The 25482-nt window shown below is 33.1% G+C and overlaps 1 protein-coding gene across 11 annotated transcripts in view; it reads left to right on the top strand.

Annotated features, from left to right (window-relative positions):
* Nucleotides 1–25482, top strand: part of rbfox3b (RNA binding fox-1 homolog 3b) — a 314331-nt gene that overhangs the window by 215824 nt on the left and 73025 nt on the right. For 5 of the 11 annotated variants that reach the window (XM_051106640.1, XM_051106641.1, XM_051106635.1 and 2 more), the window contains one exon: nucleotides 7935–8178. The exons of the other annotated variants lie outside the window; for them this stretch is intronic. In XM_051106640.1, coding sequence (XP_050962597.1) covers nucleotides 8062–8178 — 117 coding nt within the window. In that variant the 5' untranslated portion in view covers nucleotides 7935–8061. The remainder of the gene's footprint in view (nucleotides 1–7934; nucleotides 8179–25482) is intronic. 11 annotated transcript variants of the gene reach the window in all.

Below are 25482 nucleotides of genomic sequence, written 5' to 3'. Positions count from 1 at the left end.
TGTCTGTCATTCTTTCTGTCTCTGTCTGTCATTCTTTCTTTCTTTCTGACATTCTTTCTGTCTGTCATTCTGTCATTCTTTGTCTGCCTGTCTGTCTGCCATTCTTTCTATCTTTCTGACATTCTTTCTGTCTGTCTCTCTGTCATTCTTTCTTTCATTCATTCTTTCTTTCTGTCTGTCTGTCATTCTTTCTGTCTGTCTGTCATTCTGTGATTCTTTCTGTCTCTCTGTCATTTTTCTTTTATTCTTTCTGTCTGTCTGTCATTCTTTCTATCTTTCTGACTTTCTTTATTTCTGTCTGTCTTTGTTTGTTTGTTTCTTTCTTTCTTTCTTTCTTTCTTTCTTTCTTTCTTTCTTTCTTTCTTTCTTTCTTTCTTTCTTTCTTTCTTTCTTTCTGTCTGTCTGTCTGTCTGTCATTCCATTGTTCTATCATTCTATCTATTGTATGTATTTATGGTTAGTTTAACCATAAATAAGTGTTTTAATACAGATGTTTCTGTGTCATATCTGTAGCAGCACTGTATGTGTTTGTCTGTCTTACCGAGTAAATCTGCAGTTGTTTTCTTTTGCTTTTCTTGTACTTCATACAGCACAATACAGCAGATGTCTGGTCTTCCTCCTCAACCATGAACAAACACTCTGAGTGACTATAGTTTACAAACACACACACACACACACACACACTGGCTGAGTGAGGGAATGTGTGCTGGGTTGCTTCAGTGTCCTAATGGACAGAGAGAGAGCTGATATAGAGGGTATATAGTTTCTGTTGTGTAGTGATGTGTCTCAGGGTGTGTCTGAGAGCAGATGGATGAGAAACCATCTGCTACAAATGGACTCCACACACACACTCACTCACTCACTCACTCACTCACTCACTCACTCTAATGTTAATGAGCACATACCATAGACTTGCACTGCTCATATATGAAGCTAAATGTAATGACTCCAGATTCAGTAGCTAAAGAAAAGCTAAATGTAATGACTTTAAACCTCAAAACAAAACTGGAGTATTTGGTTTATGAATCATGCAATTTTCTTGATATCTTACCCAGGATTTCAATCCATCAGTTGCTCTTGTACATAAGCAGAATATTTTCCTCACACAGTTGCATGTTTTTGTTTATAAAACGCACAAAAAAGAGAATGCATGCTTTTATATATTTATAATTTTTTCTTCTTTTTTCTTTTTTTGTTCTTTCTTTATTTATTTAATTATTTATTTTAGTTTAAACATTTGTATGTTTTTTTTTTTTTAATTTATTTATCTGCTGTTCATCAAAGTGCTAGGAAACCCTGTACTATGCTGTAAAAAAAGATCATTGCAATTAGCTTTCTTAAAATGTATGCGTTAATATGACTTTCCCAGACTTAACTTGAGATATCTCAAATATCCAAGTTGTCACTTAATACAACACATTTCAAATTGACTAGACTTAAAATATTTTAAAATTTTAAACAATATTTTTTACAGTGTAGTAGTCAAATTAAAGACAATATGAGGGAAAAAAAAAGGATAGTGATGTTTTATTAGTACAATATTTACATTTATAGATTAAAAAAGGTTTTGTACATTTGGATAGATGCTGAAACACACATGTATGTAGTGACAAAATATAAACATTATGCATTTACAAAAAAAAAAAAAAAAAAAAAAAAAAAAAAAAAAAATCTGAAAACTTCTATTAGCACGGTCAAGAAAATATAAAACATTTATTTGTCTCCAAAACTCATGTGAAGCATTCAAGCAGAAGTGTTTACATCAAAAGGTTTTGAAGCATAAATTCAGTCAGATGTGTCCGACTGGTAGTGTACGTCTCACTTCAAGCGCTCTTCCCTCTGTAGTGTGGATGTTGATGAAGTTTGCAACATTGATACAGTTGGTGAGCTGAATAATGACACTATAGTCTTCTGTAGAGCTTGGATTTGTCTCATATTTGAAGAAGTTTGCATCATTGATTCTGTTATTTTCTTGTTTATTGCTCTGCCCTGACACTTCATATCATATAAAGCGCTAGAAATAAACATGACTGGACTAGTGAGTAGGCCGCGCTGGCGCTCACCGTACAGCGGGATTCGTCCTGTAGTCCCGACACGAGTTATTCGGGAGTGAGCGAACAGGATCCTCCCCAGCGCTCACTCCTCCGTCTCATCTCTCCGGTCCTCTGCGAGTGGACGTCTGGCTGTTTGCCTGCTCACTTTTCACGTTCTCTTCCTCCGCTGTTGTGTCCTGTATTTCTCCTCATCTTCCATCTCTGTTTCTCTCTCTCTCTCTTTCTCTGGGAGTGATTAATGGTGCAGCATGTTTCTGCTTTTGCCCTGCAGCATCTGCAGTGCAGCACCTCTCACAGTCTCTGTCTGTCTCTCTGCGCGTTTCCGTCTGTCTCTCAGGTGATGTCTGTGTCTCTATCAGGTCCCGCGGCTCAATACAGATCAGGAACTCGATCACACACTGTCACAAGTGTGTTTATCTAGGTAAACATGGTGGACCAAATGGCATCAGGTCTTTTTGGAGTATTTGGAATAAAACTAGTACCGTGCTTCTAGTTTCATTGCAAACAGCTCTTTTGTGCTTGTTATTCTGAAGAAAACATTCAGTTTTTATGGTCTTTCATCAAAATGTAATCACTGTCTCCGTGTCTGAAGCAGCTTTTTAAAAACTGCTAGATGGAGCGTTAAGGGATGAGTAGAGCTCAGGCTCTCGAAATGTGTTTTTAAACTGGTGTGTCTTAAACAGAACAACAATGGTGAGAGATGCTTAAAAAAACCAAGCTATAGGCTCATAGAAAACATTTTACTCCTCCAAAAATTTACCTATATATACAATTCACTGCAGTTTCCAGCTGAAATGAACACTAGAGGCTGTAAAACACCAGTGACTCTATACCTGTTTACATAAATCATGATTACATGGTCAGATTATAGATTAATAAAGTGTTATTTTCATGCGAAATGACATATTATGACCTTAAAACACTTTCACCATAGTGCATGTTTTGTAAACTAATACATTGTGGTGTTTGCATTACAAAATCTGCTCCATTTCTGTTTTTTCTGACATAGTAAACTTGCTCAGTAGCGCACCCGGTACAGAATAAAACTTGAGAAACATGCATCACAACACTTGATAAAAGAGCTCAAAAACCTGTAAAACCAAGCTAAAATGGCATAGTTGCTTCAGCATATGTTTTTAACTCATGTTTGCTTTTGTTAACACTGTTGGTTACGTTCAGTGTAGGTGGCACATTATTTTATCATTCTAATACGCAGATTTGCTGCTCAAGAAATATTTCTAATTTTTAGCAATGTCAAACAGTTGTGCTGCTTCAAATGTTTGTAGAAACTTGCTTACGGTCACTTTTGATCAATGTAATGCATCAATGATGAATAAAAGTATTACTTTAAAAAACCACAAACTTTTAAACAGCAGTCTAATGTAAAGTAAAGATTAATCAGGATCAATCATAATGCATCATGCAAATAATATAATGATGTGATCACAGCTCAAATTTGAATGCAGAATATTCTTACGATTTGTTTCAATTACAGATTTTCATTTTGTAATTGAACGTTTTTAAGTATAAAGCATACAAATTATGATTACAGGGTCAGATTATTGATAAATAAGGGTTTATTTTCATGCACAATACTATGTTATGACCTCTTTTACCATACCACACTTTCACCATAGTGCATGATTTGCAAACTAATACATTTTGATGTTTGCATCACAAAATCTGCTCCATATCTATGGCTTTTCTGACATAGTAAACTTGCTTGGTAGAGCACCCAGTGCAGAATTAACCTTGAGAAACGTGTCACGACATTTAATAAAAGAGCGCAAAGACCTGTAAAAGCAAGCTAAAATGTCATGTTTGCTTCAGCAGATGTGTTATCATCTCATGTTTGCTTTTGGTAACACTATGTTTAGAGTAGGTGGCACATTTTTATAAATCTAATATGCAGAATTGCTGCTCAAGAAATACCAGAACCAATCAAAATGCATCATGCAAATAATATAATGATGTCATCACAGCTCGAATTTGAATGCAGGATATTCTTACAATTTACTTCAATTAGAGATTTTCATTTTTTCAGTCAGACTGTTTTTAAGCATACAAATTATGATTACAGGGTCAGATTAGTGATTAATAATATTTCCATGCACAGTACTACGTTGTGATCTCTTTTACCATATCACACTTTCACCATAGTGCATGATTTGTAAAATAATACATTTGTTGTTTGCACAACAAAATCTCTTCCATATTTATAGTTTTTCTGGCATAGTAAACTTGCTCGGTAGCGCACCCGTTAATTTGAGTTATAGTTAATAGTTTTGTTCTTAGTTCTAGTACATTGTCTGATAAATGTGTGAATGGCCCTGTAGTGATGTGATCACATGAGGGTGAGATGCAGCAGAAAACGTGTGGCTCAAATGAAGTGTAACACATCGGAGACGCAGACAAACCTGCTGCTGAACACACACACACACACAGACAGAATGTTGCAGTGATGTAATTTGTAGTGAAATCACATTAGCGTGTGCGTGTGTGTGTGATGGGCGCCGTACACAGAACATCTGTTACTGACACACACCGTTTGATTGATGCCTCCGCTTATGTGTGAGTGCATGTAAACAGGTAACAGTCTTACAGTGAGACTCTGCACATGAGCACAGTACTGTATGTAAAACACAGTGATGTGAGATTATTCATTTCACGCTTTCTGCCCAATGCTTTTGTCTTGTATTAACATGCAGTGAATAGAAACGATATGTTTGTGATCTAGTTTCAAAACCACAGTATTACTCTTTGTGCATTGTAAACATTTTAAATGCAGAGAAATAGATTAGCATCAGCATTTGTTTGACAGCCGTGGAGTAGTGATGTTTTGTGTTTTAGTCTTAAATGATGTGCTTGGCATGCATGTTGTTTTTTTTTATTGATTTCAGACAGGAATGAACACATAAGGGCACTTACTAGGCATCAGAGAGTGCTGTGAATCTATTGATTTCAGTGGTGCATCAAGTATGTTTTTGGAAGAACCCTCTTCTGCTCATCAAGGCTGTATTTACTTGATTAAAAATACAGTAAAAACAGTGAAATTGTGACATATTTTTACAATTTAAAATAACTAGTTTCTATTTGAATATATATTAAAATGCAATTTAATTATGTGATGCAAACCTGAATTTTCAGCATCATTATTCCAGTCTTCATTGTCACATGTAAAAAAAAAAAAAGTTTGTAAGAACAGCACTTATTTGAAATGGAAATCTGTTGTAACTTTGTAAATGTCTTTACTGTCACTTTTGATCAATTTAATGCACCCTTGCTGAATAAAATATTTTCTTTAAAAAGACCCAAGAATATTCTAGCTTGTTTTTAAGTATAAAGTGTATAAATAGCATAAATAGCCAAAACTGCAGAAATAATCTAGAATTATCTAGAAAATGTCTCAATGTAAAAATTTAAAACTTTTTTTTTCACCAGAAATGTATGTATGCATACAATTAACTGCAGTTCCAACTGAAATGAACACTAGGGGCTGTAAAACATCAACGTCTTATTCCTGTTCACACAAATTACAATTACAGGTTAGATTGTTGATTTAATAAAGATGTATTTTCATGCACAATACTGTGTTATGACTTCAAGACACTTTCACCATCATGCATGATTTGTAAACGAATACATTTTGACATTTGCATTGCAAAATCTGCTCTGTATCTATGGCTTTTCTGACATGGTAAACTTGCTCGATAGCGCACCCGGTGCACAACTAAACTTTAGAAACACACGTCACAACACTCAAAAGAGCTCAAAAACTTGTAAAACCATGCTTAAATGGCATGGTTGCTTCAACTGATGAGTTTTCATCTCATGTTTGCCTTTGTTAACACTATTTGTTAAGTTTAGTGTATGCGAAAGTATTAACCTTTTAGTGTCATTAACCAGACATTTCATTTTTGAACTGGAGTAAAATGTGCAACAGCCAGTGCAATAAAACAATGTCACATTCACATTCTTCTGTTTCATATAAAGCTAAAAGCACTTATAATAGTCTAATTTGTTTTTAAGTATATAGTGTATAAATACATAAATAACAAAAATTGCAAAATAGTCTAGAATAATCTAGAAAATGTTTCAATGTAAAAATTGAAAACATGTTTTTTTTTGTTGTTTTTTTTCTCCAAAAATGTACAAAAGCGTTAAATTCCTGTTTACACAAATTATGATTACAGGTCAGATCTATGGTTTGACCTGAAGACACTTTGAACATAGTGTGTGATTTCTAAACTAATACATTTTGACATTTGCGTCACAAAATCTGCTTCATATCTATGGCTTTTCTGACATGGTAAATTTGCTCGATAGCGCAACCGGTAAAGAATTAAACTTTAGAGAAACATGTCATGACACTAATAAAAGAGCTCAAAAACTTCAAGCTAAATATCGAGCTAAAATGGCATTGTTGCTTCAACAGATGTATTTATCTCATGTTTGCTTTGTTAACACTATTTGTTAGGTTTAGTGTAGGTGGTACATTATTTTCAAATTATTTTCAGTGTTAACCTTTTAGTGCCACTAACCAGACATTTCATTTCTGAACTGGAGTGAAATGTGTGACAAGCAATGCAATGCAACAATGTCACATTCACGTAATCTGTTTTAGATAAAGCTAAAAAACACTTATATTCTAACTTGTTTTTAAGTATGAAGTGTAAACAGCATAAATAGCAAAAATTGCACAAATAATCTAGAATAATCTAGAAAATGTCTCAGTGTAAAAATGTAAAACACTTTTTTTTTTTTTTTTTTTTTTTTTTCCCAAAAATGTACCTATACATACATTTAACTGCAGTTTCCAGCTGAAATGAACACTAGGGGCTGTAAAACATAACTGTCTTATTCCTGTACACAAATTATGATTACAGTTTTGACTATTGATTAATAAAGATGTATTTTCATTCACAATACTATGTTATGACCTGAAGACACTTTCAGTAGTGCATGATTTGCAAACTAATACATTTCGACATTTGCATTACAAAACCTGCTCTGTATCTATGACTTTCCTGACATAGTAAACTTGCTTGGTACAGATTTAAACTTTAGAAACGCATGTCACAACACTTAATAAAAGAGCTCAAAAACTTGTAAAATCAAGCTAAAATGGCATGGTTGCTTCAACACATGTATTTTTCTTTCGTGTGTGCTTTTATTAACACTGTTTGTTAGGTTTAGTCCAGACATTTCATTTCTGTACTAGAGTGAAATGTGCGACAACCCATGCAATAAAACAATGTCACATTCACGTTAATCTGTTTCAGAATAAACTAAAAGCACTTATAATGTTTAAGTATGAAGTGTATAAATAGAAGAAGTTGCACAAATTATCTAGAAAATAATGTCTCAATGTGTAAAGCTTTTAAATTAGATAAATTTGGTTACAAAAATAATCCCAGAAGAGATAAACCTTCCTGTGGTGATAAGGGAAAAAAATTATTCATACTGTAGATACAGTATATAAGTAATGTGTGGGTTTTGTTATGTAATTGCTGCAATATTGTCTTTTTCTGTTTGTGCTGCTCATATCCTATTTTTTTTTTTTTTAGGTGTTTTGCATCAGATCATCAGCTAAATGAATGAATGTCATTGTTAAGGGTGTGCAGTGACTATAATTAGCTTTATAAAAAGCAGCAGAAGTCTGTAGTATGTCCTCATTCATGTGTGTGTGTGTCCTTGAGTGTGTTTTCAGGGTTCTTTGTGAGTGTTGGGCTCTAAAGGGGGTCGTGGGCAATTAAAGCACACATGCAGTGCAGCTATACCATCACACACACATACACGCACATTCGCGCATCCCTCCTCTGCTCTCATGCACCTCCCACCTCAGCATGTGAATGTTTAAGTGATCTTTATTGTGTGCAGAGTAAACAGAGAGAGCGAGGGAAGCCGTGTCGAGCTCAGACCAGCCGAGCTGCGTTGTGCTGACAGCAGGACGAGAGACAGACAGATAGAGACTGAGAGAGAGAGAGACAGCAGTGTGTGGTGTTAAATGTGGAAATCGTCCTCTCTGAGCTCTATGGCAAACTCTGCATGCGTGCTGCTGTCCGGCTCCGGGATGCTGCCACACTCGCTGCACGCGCCGCCTGCCTTCCTCTACTTGTCCGAGGTAAGGACCGTCCCGCTATTATCCGCTCTGAATGAACGTGCTTTTCCATCCTGACCTCTGACCTCTTCTCCGTTTGGGATCGACGCTCTGTTTATAGTGCACTTTTTCATGCTTTTATTCTCTGTTCGCACCATTGTTTAGGCTTACTTTGAAGTGGCCGTTAACTAGTTGTGTGTGAAATGTTGCTTTGCAATCACAAACCAAGTCTGATGCTCATTTTAGGTCACAGTTAGCAAACTTATGCATATTTTTATGCAATATTATGCAGATGCGCTCATGAATTATGCAGGATTGCTCTGACTTTTCCCAGTGTTATATTACTAAATGCTGTTTTTAATTATCTTGGATTGCTTTGTAGAATAAGTCATTGGATTATGAAGTCAGCAGGGTTTTGCTTTTGAAGTTTTTATTAAAGATGTATCATATATTAGTGACTGTATAAATATTGGCATTGATCTGATTATTGATGAATCTATCAATGTTTTCCCTGATCAAAATTGGTCTGAATTGGCCGATATTGGGAGCTACTGATTTTCTAATTCATTAAGTAAATTAATTTTCTATAGCAGCTTGTATGTTGTATGTCATACTGTTGAAACATTTGATTTGACTTTCGAACACATTTTATTAGTTGATAATAACTGATTTTTATTTTATCTAGAGTTGTAGTTATTGTGTGCAGTTGAGAGCTATTTTTTGTCAGACAGAAAGCTGTTCCTCATTTTAGCCCATAATCACCGATATTAGCATATGCAGATACTCTCATGAATTATTCAGGAGCTCCGTGGCTTGTGTTGGATCACTTGATCAATGTTCTTCATTAACTCGAATTACTTTGTTGAATTAGTCATTAGATTGTGAATTTGTTTAAGTGCACAGAGGTTTGTTTTTAAAATGTTTTAGTTTTATTAGCAGGGCTTGATTTATTGCTTTCTGCACATCTGTATCAATCAATATAAGCTTTTCAATTTAAAATGGCCGATATTGGTCTGAAATTGCTGATAGTTTAAATGGATAATGGCTTGCTTCATTCATTCACTCACTCACTCACTCACTCACTCACTCACTCACTTTTATAATAATAATTACTTATTGTTAAATATTCTATTTTATTTTATTCATTATATATTTACTTTTATATTTTAAGTTAAAAAAAAAATGTATGTATTTAATGTGCTTAAATTAAAAATATACATTCATTCACTTTTACAATAATTATTACTTATTTACTTAATAACAGAAAAATATTTAATAAATAATGAAATATTAAAAATGTTTAAAAAAATATTAGCAATGCCTGATATATTGCTTTGTTATATTGATTATACATTTATAATTCTATATTAAATTTAAAAATAAGTGTATTTATGTATTTTATGTACATAATAAATTATTAATTTATTTGTTTTGATATATATATATATATGTAGCTAATAAATTTAACATTTATTTATTAGTTCATTTATTCATTCATTTCATTAATTACTTTTATAATAATTATTACTTATTTACAATTATTTATAATTATCATTTATAATTATTTATTTAATAATGAAATGTTACAAATGTGTTAAAATATTTTATTAGCAATGCCTGATATATTGGTTTCTATATTCATTTTATATATTTAATATTATAGTTTACATGTAAAAATAAATGTATTTCTGTATTTTATGTACTTAACAAATTAATACTTAAAAAAAAAAAAAAATATATATATATATATATATACATACATAAATATATACACACACAATCATCAATATTGGTATGAATTTGCTAATGTTCTAAGTAGATAATGGCTTTTTTAAAATAAATGCCTTTTTATGGACTAGGATCGAAATAGTCGCACATGCTAATCTTTTTGTTGTACAATATAATGTTTTAATGTTCGTTTTTGTGTAAAATTGCAGATTTGAGCTTTAGTATGAATATTGTTTTCAAACATCATGCAGAACAGTTTGTTTACCATTTGTAACATCAAAATAGTGCACATATGTGAGTGCTGGTACAGTGATACAGCAGTGAGACACCAGAGAGCGATAAATGAGATGAGTGCTTTCCTCCTGCCTTTAAATCACTGTGAGACAGCAGGAGAAGCATCTCCTCCCCCATCTGTCCACACACACACACACACACACACACACACACACGCGGCACATGGTTGGGGTTGCGTTGAGTCACCCTATGAAGAATCCAGGGCAAACGATCCTCCGGAGAGCAGCAGACATTATTCATGAGGCCGCGTGTTTATGAGCGAGTGTGTTTGTGCGCTTAATTGATTTCATATTCAAACACGCGGCTCGGTTTGCTGCAGTATGTAGCGCTGAATTATTGATACGGTTCACCAATGGAAGGAAGAATGAGAAACGCAGATGTGAGAATGATATGAGACAGATTCAAAACTGTGGGAGCGCATGTGAAGTGATGTTTGTCTTGTGTTGGAACGAAACACGTCAGACAGCTGCTGAAGTGTGTGTTTTGAAGAAGGTAAAGCTCACAGTATGTTAAACACAATATTGTGTTACAGGAACAGCTTGTTGAGGGGTGTTTGGACTCTTGAGGTTGGATTTGAGATGTGGATGTGGCTTTTTCTGTATTTTTGCCTTGTTATTGATCGATTATTGAAAAAAAAATGTCTTCGGACTGTACTGGATGTGGAGAACAGCCATTGCTTAGTGTTTAACATGACATTGACACTCATGGCGTTTGAGTAGTGACCACGTCAGCTAATGTTACTAAAGGCACAATTAATCTATTTTATTTTATTTTATTTTATTTTATAGTGTTTACTGCAGGTGTACATAAATGAATATATTTTTATTCATATGACTATATTTTTATTTTGTTTAAACATCAATAAATGTAAATACATTTTTTATTTTGATTAATTTATTTTAGTTTTGTTTAATTTAATTTTAAATTCAATATTTGCATGTATTAATGTTATTCTAAATGTACTAAATTATTATTATTATTATTATTATTTTGTTTTACTTTTATTACATCAGTAAATACATGAATAAATTATTATTCATTTTGTTATGAATAAATACTTTTTTGACAATAAAATGTTGTATTTACTGTAATTTACCTCACAGTAGGCAGCTGTATATAAACTGTATACTTTATATAATTGCAACGTATTGATTTGTTTTAGCATATTTTCAGTTCTAAGAGTGCAGTGTGACAAATATTGCACCCCATGTTTGTTTGTTTGTTTGTTTGTTTGTTTTTGAGGCAACAATCAAACAGCAAACCTGAATTGTGCTGTAAAGAAATCATGATGCTTTCAGTGAATTGATTTGTTGGGATGATTCATTTTCAGTTGACCAGTTCAGGAAAATTATTCATTTGAGTCATTGTTTAGTGGGCTTCCCTTTTGAGTTTAATATATTAAATTTAATATTTCACCCTCAGACCATCCAAGATGCAAATGAGTTTGTTTCTTCTTCAAATTTGGAGAAATGTAGCATTACATCGCTTGCTCACCAATGGATCCTCTGCAGTGAATGGGTGCCGTCAGAATGAGAGTCCAAACATTTCATTTAAATGCCTATATAGCCCAATAAGCGGTCGAGCACAGCGCACGGGCAGATATTATAAGTTTGAATGTGTCAGGAAAAAACAGCAAGGAGACTGCATTAACATTTTAATAACTTATTGATAAACTAGTGCTTTCTTTGTTTTCGTCTTAGGTGATAAAGTCGTCAACACCGACTCGTCATCTCCACAGTAGTGATGCCCCTGTATGCATGTTTTAAATGGATTACACAATCTGAGAATATTTGTTTAAATTGGTTCATTTATAAGTTGACATTTCCCTCTCTATGGATATATTTTTTCACATCTGTAAGGCAAGTATACACGGTTTCAAATCGCATTCTGTTTGCTTTCATTATTTTACAAAAGCTCAATGTTTCGTTGTTACACTGAGTGCACACAAATGTACAGGTTCATTACAGATTTATTACTTTTATGTGTATGATCAAAATGACGGAGTATTTTAAGTATTTTTGAATCTGTCATGCAGTAAGCGCACTACTCTTCAGCTTCCACACTTGAATAGCGCACATTTTTCTAGGTTAACTTTAGATAGAGCAGCCATGTAAAGTTGCTACTACATACATCTTTCAGATGAAAAAGCCATATTTGAAACTGATGAATGATAGACGAGTGTTTGGATGTCTTGCCTGATGTACTGTATTACCACATAGACCAGCCGATCTGTCTGTCACAGTCTGTGTGACTTTGCCACTATCTGTGGATTTTTTTTTTTCCTCTGCGACTGAGTGACTAATAAAATTTTGGTCAACCAAGCCTCTTCTTGTCAACTAATAGTCATTTATTAGGGGGCAGCCCTACTTTACACCCAATGACTGTCATCAGGATGAATGAGAATGTTCTGGAAAGTGATTTTGTGCCTCTTTGTGATGGTAGAACGAGGCGTCGCTCACTAGTGAATCTCAGAGTTCTGGAGGGAGTGTAGATTGGTAGCAGTGAGTGGAGGTAGGCGGGCGCCGAGCCTGTGGCTGTTCTATATGCAAGCATCAGTGTCTTGAATTTGATGCAAGTCGTAACCGGGAGCCAGTGCAGGGTGATAAAGAGAGCTGTGACATGGGCCCTTTTGGGCTCGTTGAAGACCAGTCGTTCTGCTGCATTCTGAATCATTAGTAGAGGTTTGATTGTGCATGAAGGAAGATCGGCTAATAGAGCATTGCAGCAGTCCAGCCTAGAGATGACCAGGGCCTGGACAAGAAGTTGTGTGGCCTGCTCTGTTAAAAAAAGGCCTGATCTTTCTGATGTTGTGCAATGCAAACCTGCAAGATCGAGCAGTTTTAGTTATATGGTCTTTGGAAGTCAGCTGGTCATCAAACATTACACCAAGATTTCTGGCTGAACTTGATGGGATAGTTGTTGATGAACCTAACTACATGAAATCAGAGTCGGAGTGGAAGGGAAAACAAGGAGCTCAGTCTTTGCAGGTGATGTTCTTTCATCCACGCTAAGATGTCCGCCAGGCAGCCTGAGATCTGTGCAGTTACCGTTGGATCATCTGGTTGAAATAGTATGTGTGACTTAAAGGTACAGTACCCTGTAAAAAATGTAAAAAATGACCATGAATTTAACAGTAAAAGACTGTTAAATGGTTAACAGTAAGTTCTCCCACTATATACGGTGAAAAACATTTTTGGTAGTCTACCGTTTTTTGGAAGTGAAAAAGAATGTTAAATTTACAGTGAATAACCATAAATTGAAATTCCCAGAACTCTCTGTTTTGTGTTTCTTCTTTTCAGAACTATTTTTTCTTATTAGTTTCGTACATTACGTTTGTGTGTTACATCTAATGTTGTTAAATGAATGTTTATTGCATTATTTCAGTTTCATGAGTATTTTTAACTGTAAAATTCTGGCAACCACAGCTGCCATTTTTTTTTTTTTACCGTAATTTTACAGATTGTTTTTTTTTTTTTTTTTTTTTTTTTTTAACAGTGTAGCACAGACAGTTTAGTTCTAAGAATCAAAAGAATTTTGGAAATAATCATGAAAACTAAAGAATGCATGAAAAAAGATCAGCTATGAGAAAGTAAAACCTCAGCAAAATCACTTATCTCTTTCTCTCGGTGTGTGTGTGTGTGTGTGTGTGTGTGTGTGTGTGTGTGTACTTGTTTTTGCTACATTGTGGGGACCAAATGTCCCCACAAGGATAGTAAAACCTGAAATTTTTGACATTGTGGGGACCGGCCTGCGGTCCCTACAATGTTAAAAAAATGATTAAAAATAGTAAATGATGTTTATCTGAAAGTGTAACGATGCAAACATGTTTTCTGTGAGGGCTAGGTTTAGGGTTAGGGTTGGGTTAGGGGATAGACAATATCGTTTGCTCAGTATGAACTCTATAGAAGTCTATGGAAAGTCCCCACAATTCACAAAAACAAACGTGTGTGTGTGTGGGTTTGTGGTGTGATGTTATGCTGGTCAGTGTGTCTGGTTAGAGAGACTGTGGTTCTGCATCACTGACTGAATCAAACGAAATGACTTGAAATAGATTTCAGTCTCACTCTCTATCTCTGTATATCAGACTGAGAGCACTAGAGAACATGCTTACATTCTTCAGATTTACTGTGAATGATATTGTCTTGAGAACAATGTGAGCTGAGAGTTCAGTATTTGATGTCTTTCATTGTTTCATTGTCAACAGCACTGGACCAACAAAAAGTGTAGTTTTCACAAAAATGTTAAGCAGCATAACAGTTTTCATCAGTGATTATAATCATGAATGTTTCTTGAGCAGCAAATCAACATTAGAATGATTTCTGAAGGATCATGTGACACTGAAGACTGGAGTAATGATGTTGAAAATTCAGCTTCGATCACAGGAATAAATTACATTTTACTATATATTCACATAGAATGTAGCTATTTGAAATTATAATAATATTTCACAATTTTGTTGTATTTTTGATTAAATTAATGCAGCCTTGATGAGAAGGAGACTTCTTTAAAAACATTAACAAGTCTGACAGACTCCAGACTTTTGAATGATAATGTAGAGTATATAGATATAGTAGTGGCCCATAATATATGAATCCATAAGTTTGCACACTCTTCTTGATGACTAATTAAATGTAAGCAAATGAGCGTGACTGATCATGTGCTCTTATATTTTTATGCATCATAAATCTGTTGCAGCTAGATTTGAACTAGGCTGCTTTTGTTGGTCATAGTAAATCCTCTTACAGGCTGCTATTGTTTAACACAAAGCCCTAATTTATCTGCACAGTGTTTCATCGCTGTAAAGTGTGTGTGTGTGTCAGTCTAATACTCTTTCTCTCTCTCTCAGTAATAAAGTGTAATAAATTCCTCCACACTGTTACAGTCTTTTCTCCATCTTTCTGTCTGCTGATTACCGTCGCTGCCGCCGCTGCTGCTCTAATTAACTCTAAGTGTGTGTGTGTGTGTGTGTGAGAGAGACACGAACAGCTAAAAAATCTCTAAATCGCAGGCTGTTGCAGCAGGTTTTTCTGATGCGCTTACATTTCAAGGGTGAAATCCAATCTCACAGCATCTGTGTGTGTGTGTGTGTGTGTGTGTGTTTAGATACAGCTGTTTCCTTCAGTTTATACTTGCTATCAATATAGAAAATGCTTTTCATCCACAGTTTAATGATCTTTCTAGGTAGACTTGAATGCATCAATCTATTCTTTCTTTCTTTTTTATTAATAGGTCAAATAAATAAATCAATAAAGGTGTAAATTTAATTAATTAATTTAATAATAATTAAGGAAAATAAGTGAATAAATTAAAAGTACTTATCTGTTATCTGTTTACTTATTTTATTGATTAATAAAAAGTAAAGAAAATAAGTATGGTAAATAAAAAGCAATGTAAGTAAATAAAGTGAAGTAAATAAAGTGATATAGATTTATTTACTTTTTCTCACTTAAAATAACGACTTAAAATAAATAAGCAAATCAGTAAATAATAATAATAAAGTGAAAATAAATAACTATAAAAATAAATAAAATATTTATTTATTTTTTAATTTGTATTTATTTATTTCACTTATAAATAAAAAGAAAAAAGTAAAATAAGTACGTTCTTATATAACAATAAACTAAAGTCAAATAAGTAAATAAATAAATTTAAAAAAGCTTTATTAGGTTTAGTTACATATTTTACTACTTATTGGCTCTTTTCACTTATAAATAATACAGTAAATAAGTAAAATATGCAAATTGATAAAAAATAACAAAATGTAACAATTAAATAAAGTTAATTTATACGTTTAATTTTAAATTTAAATTTATACATTTACTTTTTCTCACTTAAAATAAAGACTTAAAATAAATGCGTAAAATAAGAAAATCAGTAAATAATAAACCAAAACAAATAAGTTAAAACTATATTTATTTACTTTATTTTTTTTTATTTTACTCATAAATAGAAAATAAAATAAATAAGTAAATAAATAAACAAATAAAATTACAAATAAGTTATAAATAAAATGTAAAAAATAAAATAAGTAAATTCATGTGTAACAATAGTCAAGTAAGTAAATAAAGTAAAAAATATATATATATTTACATATTTTACTACTTACTGGCTTTTTACTTGCAAATAAAAAAATACAGTAAATAAGTAAAATATTCAAATTCATAAATAAATTAATTTATTTACTTTACTTTTTCAGTTAAAATAGAGACTTATTTCAGTCTCTATTTGTTTCTTTATATTTTCAGAAACAAATAAAAAGTTCAAGTGAGAGTAAATAAAGTAAAATGCATAAATAAAATAATACATTTATTTACTTTTTGTCTTGTATTTACTTATTTAACTTATAAATAAAAAGAAAAATAAGTAAAAATAAAATGTGGCTTTATTTGCATTTTTTACTTCTTATTACCCCTTTCGCTTACAAATAAAAAACAGTAAATAAGTAAACTATGCAAATTAATAAATAAACCAAATAATGTAAAATAAGTAAAATTAATACTTAAATAAAAAAACTAAGTGAAATAAATAAAGACTATAAAATAACCAAAAAGTAAAATTAATAAATACAAAACAATATAATTAATGTAGTACTTATTTAATTTTATTATTTATTAATTTGCTTATTTTACTTATTTCATTTTTAAACAAAAAGGGAAATAAACAAGTAAAAGGAAATTAGTAAATAAATGGACTTATTTTTACTTCATGTACTTCATTTATTTATTTATTTAGAGCTGAATAGAAAAACAGTCGATAAAAATCCCTGTAAAACATACAGCAGTGATGTGTGAAGATTTATTTATCCAACCAGATTTCAAGTCTGTCAGAAAGACAGTGTCCCAAAACAGTCTTCTGATGTTGAGAACGTTTCCCATCATGTCTTGAGCAGAAACGTCTCTTTACGGGTCACTGACGGCTGGTTTAACAAGCAGACGATCAGGACATCTGAAGAGCGTCTGTCTCTCGCTGTATTTTTCATCTCTTCGGACAGTTTAGGGCTGAATTACGCTGACAGAAAACGGGAAATGATGGACAGCCGCGAGACGCGTGCGATCATCAATCGCCAGCCGCTCGCGCTGATTTATGAGGCGCCGTATCGGTCTTCACCTCCTCGGGCCCTTCGCCCGCTTTATTAATGATGGCGTGATCGTCTTGTCTTGCGTGCTGGAGTTTAATTTCATTTCCATCAGATGCGGCGAGCGATGTCTTTAAACGCTCATCCTTTACCCCGCTGCTAAAGAACCATCCTTCACTCTCAAATCACTGATTCAACAAACTCGCATCGATATCTGTGTCTCCGCCGACCCTTTCAGGACTCTCTGTACTTACTCCGCTTACTCTGACTGAGAACCGCCCACTTAGGAGGAGAGGGGCTGATTGACGTGTAAAGCGGCCAATCAGAGGTCATTGTTTTAATGAGCTGTTAAGGATCAGGTAAATGTGAAATATTTGATATGAAGGACAATGCAGTGCATGAACTGATGAACAGTTGATTTATTGAAAATATACGCTTACACTGATGTGATTATATGCTCATAATGCAACGGATGACTCTTCAGTGCACAATGTAAGTGATCCACAATCTGAGCATCTGAGTTTGGGTCCTTTTAAAGGGGTTTGGGTTCATTTGCAATCTCTCAAACAAACCGAATGTGAAAAGTATTTTTTCTAAGGCCTTACTTTTCTAAGGAGTCCATTACAACGCTGTCATGTTAGTCTTCAACAATAAAACATGTAGTCTTTATATTGTGTTTATTAATTTTTATTTTTCGTATTTTCTTTTATAATATTTTGTGTATTAAAATGTTTACTATTGTTTATATTATTTTATTTACTATTATTTGACTATATTTTTTTAGATTTTTTGTTTATTTAAATTTTGTTTTATTTTTATTTAGAATGTTTTATTTAGTAAAATATTTATATTGTTTAGATTTTTTTTTCTATTTAGTAATCTTTTGTTTTATTATTGTTCATATTATTTTATCATTTATTGACCTTTTATTATATATTTTTTAAAAAATGTAAATGTTTCATAATTTTTTTTTTATATTTTATTGTTTTTAATATTTAATTCATTAATGCTGTTTTATTTAATTCTCACTTATTATATTTTAGTGATTAGTAATACTTTTTCTTTACTTTTTTTATAATGTGTTATTGTTTATAGTATTTTATTTATTGTTTATATTTTTACCTGTTTAGTTATCTTTTGTTTTATTATTTTTTATATTATTGTTTATATAACGTTAAGTAATTGTATATTTTATTTTTGTTTGTAATATGTTATTCATTAATTTTACATTTTTATTATTGTTTATATTTTAGTGTTTAGTAGTTTTATTTTTGCTCTTTATAATGTTTTTAATTTTTATGTACCGTTTTTACTTTTCCGTTTAGTTATTTTTTATTTTGCTTAATTTATCATTGTTAAAATGTTAATGTCAAGTAATTTTGTCCTTTTTGTTTTTATTCATTAATATTATGTTTTTGTGGATATTTTAGTGTTTATTATTATTATTATTATTATTATTTATAATGTTATTGTTTATAGGATTCCATTTATTGTTTATATTTTTCTGTTTAATTATCTTTTGTTTTATTATTGCGCATATTTTATCATTTAATATTTTATTTAATTATTGTTTATAAAATGTTAATGTTAAGTAATTTTGTATTTTATTTTTTGTAATATTTTATTCATTAATATTGTACTTTTTAGTCATTTAATCTTTTTAGTTGTTTAGTCATTTTAAAAGTGTTTTTTTATATTTTATTCATTAATATTGTATTTTTGTTTATATTTTAGTGTTTAGTAATATTTTATTTTTTAATATTTGTTTTTTTTAATGTTAATGTTTAGTAATTTTACATTTTATTACTGTTTGAAAAATGTTATTCATTAATATTGTATTTTTATTATAGTTTATATTTTAGTGTTGAATATTTGTACTATTATTTATAATGTGTTATTGTTTATTATTTTATGTATATATTGCTTTATTTCAGACATAGTTTTTTTTTTGTTTGTTTGTTTATTTTGTTTTTGGTGGAAATTAAGACTCTTTGATTTAACCACAGTGAAATTATAGAAATAAAGTTATTAATTAACTTCTCGTTTATGTATAACATAGAATTAAAAATATTTAATGCATTTATAATGAATGCATTATTAAATATCATATTAATAATATATTTATTATATTATTGATTTATATTGTAATATAACATCCTGGTGTTTACTTTTAAAAATCAAAAATAAAATAAAATAAACAGTAACAACACTCAGCCTCCGATATAAGAAACATGAGACGTACAGTGGTACTTTTGCTGGTATAAAGACATGATGAAATTAGCGAGTTCCAGTAGGCACAGACTAAATCCTCCTACACTGAGATCTAGTTAAAGCAACTCACTAGGATTTGGATCCAATCCACAGTTTAACTAGATTATTGAGAGCCGGTTATTGAGTTTAGTACGGGTCGCTCTTGACTCTCTTTCTCTGAGTGTCATGTCAGTGTCTCGCTCGTCTGCCAGCTAAGGTGAACTGCGCTCACAGGAAGTGATGCGTCTACACAACAAAAGGCTTTGGATTGAGGCCAGATCTTTGGGTTCTACTGCTGAATGTCTTAATAAAAATCTCCAGTATAATTCACCTTCACTGTACGTGTGCTGTCAGATCTCAACAGACGAGACGAGAATGTGAACAGGACGAGACAGGCCTCTGTCAGCGGAGCTGAAGTTAAATGTTACTGAGCTCAGGTTACAATTCTTTATCCAGGTAAATGTGTGTCAGCTCCAATAGTTCCTGTGTGTTTTGATCTGATATTACTGCCAAGTCATTTAAAGGAACAGTTCACCCAAAAATGAAACTTTGCTGAAAATGTCCTCACCCTCAGACCATCCAAGATGTAGATGAGTTTGTTTCTTCATCAGATTTGGAGTAATGTAGCATTGCATCACTTTCTCACCAACGGATCCTCTGCAGTGAATGGGTGCCGTCAGAGTCCAAACAGCTGATTAAAAACATCATAGTAAGTCAAAACTAGACCTAGAACTGCTCCTTCTGATGGCTTAAAGTAGTTTAACTAATCAAGCTGCTCTGAAACTTTTAACTAAGGAGCCGTATCTTTTTAAACATATACAGTAGCTATCAGATGATGTAATTGGGTTTTATTTTCAATCAGAGCAGTATTTAACGGGACAAAATCGATGGCGATCTCAAAGGATCTTTGTGCGGGTAGATGTTAATTTTAATTTGATGTGAATGAGAGCGGGTCTGTGAGGGATAGACGTCCAGTCCGCTCAATATGCTCAATACTTTGTTGTCTGAATGATTGACACGCAACAGTACGGGCACGCGTCAGTCAGTCCTTCAGCCTCGTTTTCATTCACGTCAGATTGAAGTTGCTGTCCCGACTGAGATCTGTCAGAGTGACAGCATTGATTTAACCAAAGCATTTCATCAAAGAAAACTATTATGTGCAGGTTGAAAACATAGTGATGAACAGCAGTATTTTATTAAATATCTATCAGCAAAACAGATGATGTCAGATACCACACTGTGGCTTAAACCGGTGCTTTTGCAAGATAAAAGGAGAATTCTGACTTTTTTTTCTTTCAATTCCAAGTTCAAATCCCGCAATTCTGACTTTTTCCTCACAATTCCAAGTTTACATCCCACAATTCTGACTTGTGTCTTGCGATTCCTAGTGCAGATCTCACAATTCTGGCTTTTTTCTCATAATTCCGAGTTCATATCTCGCAATTCTGACTTTTTTCTCCAAATTCCGAGTTCATATCCCGCAATTCTGACTTTTTTCTGACAATTCTGAGTTTACTTCCCATTATTCTGACTTTTTTTCTCACAATTCCGAGTTTACATCCCGCAATTCTGACCTTTTTCTCACAATTCCATGTTTGCATTCCACAATGCTGACTTTTTCTTGCAATTTTGAGTTCATATCCCGCAATTCTGACTTTTTTCTTGCAATTCCAAGTTTACATCCCGCAATTCTGGCTTGTCTTGCGATTCCTAGTGCAGATCTCACAATTCTGGCTTTTTTCTCATAATTCCGAGTTTAGATCCCGCAATTCTGACTTTTTTCTCCAAATTCCGAGTTCATATCCCGCAGTTCTGACTTTTTTTCTTTTCTGACTTCCCACTATTCTGACAATTCCGAGTTTACACTATTCTGACCTTTTTCTCACAATTCCTAGTTTATATTTCAGAATTTCAACTTTTTTCTCACAAATCCGAGTTCACTTCCTGCAATTCTGACTTTCTTCTCGCAATTCTGAGTGTACATCCCGCAATTTCTTACTTTTTTCTCGCAATTTAATGTTTACATCCCACAATGCTGACTTTTTCTTGCAATTCCAAGTTCACATCCTGCAATTGACTTTTTTTCTCGCAATTCCAAGTTCACATCACACAGTTCAGACTTTTGAATGCCATTCTGAATGTCATTAGATTAAGAGGAGTATATATATATATATATATATATACAGTAACTGCTGTTGTGCTACTGAAAGTTGTAGTTAAGTTACTAGCGGCACTAGTCTTTGTTGTTCTCCATGTGTGGCTTCGGCAGGTAGTTGCTATAGCGCTATGCAAATTGCAGCAATTAGCATGTAAATGATCATGAGTTGAAATGAGAAGAGAAAAATAAATATTGATGCAAAATTCCTGGCGGTGGAGGAAAACAAGTTCCTGTGTGTGTGTCTGTATGTGTAACCTTAAAGCTCATTTCCATATGCTAACTGGCCAATGGTATGTTTAGATTATTATTACTGAGGTCTAAATGAATCAGTCAGTGCTGGGGATAATTAGTATGCCAGAGGCGGAGCCTAGCAGGTCACAGGGTCCATCATAGAGCTTTATTAGAGTAAACAGCACACTCTGAATCATTCAGTCCACTTCACTTTGTGTGAGTGGGTTGTTGTGGTGGGTGTAATTTGATCATCTGGAGAAACCCAATGGACTGTAAAGCACTCAAGACTTTCAGAGCGTCTGATCTCACAGAGAAATCAAACTAAATTTGTGATTTAAGAATGAACTCCATGATGTTTTTGAAAGACGTCTTTTATGCTCACTAGGGCTGCATTTATGTGTTCAGAAACACAGTGAAAACTGTAACATTGTGATGAAGTGTTTTCTATGTAAACGTATAGTAAAATGTAATGTATTGATGTGATCAAAGCTGAATTTTCAGCATCATTACTCCAGTCTTCAGTGTCACACGATCTTTCAGAAATCATTGCAATATGCTGATTTGCTGTTAAAGAAACATTTATTGGTATCTCTGTTGAAAACAGTCGTGCTGCTTCATATTTTTGTTTAAACTGTGATGCATTCTATTTTTCAGGATGCTTTGATGAATAGAAAGTTCAAAAGAACAGCATTTGAAATAGAAATCTTTTTTGTAACATCATAAATGTCTTTACTGTTACTTTTGCTTAATTTAATGCATCGTTGCGGAATAAAAATGTTTATTTAAGTTGAATACAACTTTGTTTCAGTCGCAGCAGCCGCTGGAATATGACACTTTAATGGATCTCAGGGCTTCTGGAAAGCATCAGTTAGATGTTGTAGGAGAACATCCACTCATCAGATTGTGGCCTGTAGGTCTGACAGCAGACAGCAGATCACTTCTGTTCACATGTTAGTAATCGCTCTGATTGAGCACAGACTCAGCGAGTCTTAATTCGCTCGCTATATAAAGTCGTGTTTGTGTGTCACATTTGAAGTTGTGATTGGTGACTCCACTGTTGTTTTCAGTGTGGGTTATTAACAGTGCCTCTCCATTGGTGTGTGTGTGATGATGATAGTGTGTATCTGCTCCTCGTCTCGTGTTGGTCATAATTGCTGCTGTATTGATCTGTAGCTCCTCTCGCTGTGAGCTGAATTGCAAATGAAAGCAACTTCCTGCCTGGAGCAGTGGAATGAGAGTGTGTGTGTTTGTGACAACAGGACATGAATTGGTGAATGTAGTGTGTGGTGATGCTCTAAGTGGTCAGTAATGAGTGTTTCACATGTACACTTGTATTTTGACTTTTGTCTTGCAATTCCAAGTTTATATCCCGCAATTCTGACTTTCCCAGTTTATATCCCACGATTTTGACTTTTGTCTTGCAATTCTGAGTTTATATCCCACAATTCTTACTTTCATCTTGCAATTCCAAGTTTATATACCGCAATTCTGAATTTTGTTTTGCAATTCTGAGTTTATATCCCGCAATTCCTACTTTCGTCTTGCAATTCCGAGTTTATATCCTGCAATTTTGACTTTGTCTTGCGTCTCAGTTTTAGACATTGTTGAGATCTCTTTTGAAACTCTAGATGAAACATGTGAGTTCTGGTGACTCCATTTGCACTGTTCAATCTCACTGGTGTCTTGGAGAAACATTTGAGACATCAATAAGATGTCCTGTTTGATTTTCTTTTCTATGGGTGATCTTCTACAATTCCAGAAGAAACACGTGTGTGATTTCTGGAGTCTTTTTCTCTAAAGAAACATCTGAGAAGCAGATTTCTGCAAAAGCCTCTATTCTCTGTTGGTGTATCTAGGAGATATCATTTGTGACTATCTCCCTTTCTACAGTAAAGAAATTACAATATTGAGGGTCTTCACTACAGTTCAGTGTAGGTCTGTTATAAACTGGTTTCCCATTGGGTGTCAGTCAGTTTTTAATTGATAACTTAAGGTGAAATCCATGAAAAATTAATTCATTAATGATTATGATGATTTTTTTTCTTAAGCAAATTCATTAATCAGATGTGCCTCTTTCGCCATTCACCTCTTCTATATGTAAATTAGGCTCATTATTATATTGTCTCATTCACAAAACTCAGCGCTGTATGCTTGCAGTATCAACATTATGCTACAGATGTCTGTATATTTTTGAGCTGTTTCTAATTCATGGAGAAAAGTGTCATGCACTGTCATATTTGATCAGACTGTAAGTCTCAAACTTTAACGGCACTGTTTGGGTCGAGTCAGGTGTCATTTAAGGACCTGCTTTATGTTTCAGTATAATATCCGTATGGACCTCTGCTGTCTGATCTGTGTGTTTCGGAAAAAGCGGAGTCTAGATGGTGGAGAAGGAACACTGTCTCTCTGTGCTCCTGAACTCAATGTTTTCATGTGTAATTCAGTGATATGGGTCTCATTTATTAACTATAAAGAGCTGGCCTTGTCTTCGCTGCTGCATTATTAGACATCATTTAGCTTAGTTTGGAGTCTATAGAGTTTAGTGTAAACTTGTATTTTTTTTTTTTATAGAAATGTGAACAAATGTTCTTTTGAACTTTGTTCATCACTAATCATTCTCATTCTGTTTTCAGATATATGAAGCAATGCAACTGTTTTCAACGTTAATAATCAGAAACATTTCTTAAGCAGCAAATTAGCATGTTAGAATAATTTCTGAAGGATCATGTGACACTGAAGACTGGAGTAATGATGCTAAAAATTCAGCTTTGATCACAGGAATAATTCATATTTTTAAATGCATTACAATAGAAAAGAGTTATTTGAAATTGTAGTAATATTTCACAATTCTGCTGGATTTTTCATCAAATAAATGCAGCCTTAGTGAGCAGAAGAGACTCTAAAAGATATATGTATATGTATATATATATATATATATATATATATACATTATATATATATATATATATATATATATATACAATAAATCTGAAAAGGTTGTAATGTATAAACCCTTTTACATACAGTAATTATTTTTTTTAAGAATTCTAAAATGTGTATACAAATACCTACATATTTAACAACATGCTGCAGTTTTCTCAGTCTAAAGTCTGTAGATGTGATCAAATCAGTCATGATGATAGATAGGCCGTATTTCTGCGTTAAGCATCTGTCCATGTTTTGTGATGTTGAGTTCCTCCCTTCATGACCTGAGCAGCACATGCTCTCACAGGGCACAATCCAGCAGCACTTAGTGAATGAATATTTCATACAGCATTCAGCCATACAAATGCTCTCAGTTTGACTGTTCATCCTCTCCTCCTGCTCGCTCAGTCTGTTTGAGTTCAACATGAACACATTGCAAAGAGTGCATGTGTAATATTGATAATGTTTGATATCAGCTCAAACTCTTTTATCTTGTATTATTTCGCAGTAATTCAGTGCTTTATATTAATTGCAGTAGCAGCATTCAAGCACACCACCATCCAGAGCTGCTTTTTTCTCAATATTTAATGATGTCCCCTCATGTTGTATTCGAGTGCATGCAAGTTGCTTTAGGTAGATGTATGCAGCTGATTTGGCTCTTTGCTTT

This window comes from Labeo rohita, chromosome 3 (assembly GCF_022985175.1).
Source record: "Labeo rohita strain BAU-BD-2019 chromosome 3, IGBB_LRoh.1.0, whole genome shotgun sequence".
Classification (NCBI taxonomy): domain Eukaryota; kingdom Metazoa; phylum Chordata; class Actinopteri; order Cypriniformes; family Cyprinidae; genus Labeo; species Labeo rohita.
Note: the sequence above shows the minus strand (reverse complement) of the source record. Positions and strands in the feature narration are given on the sequence as shown.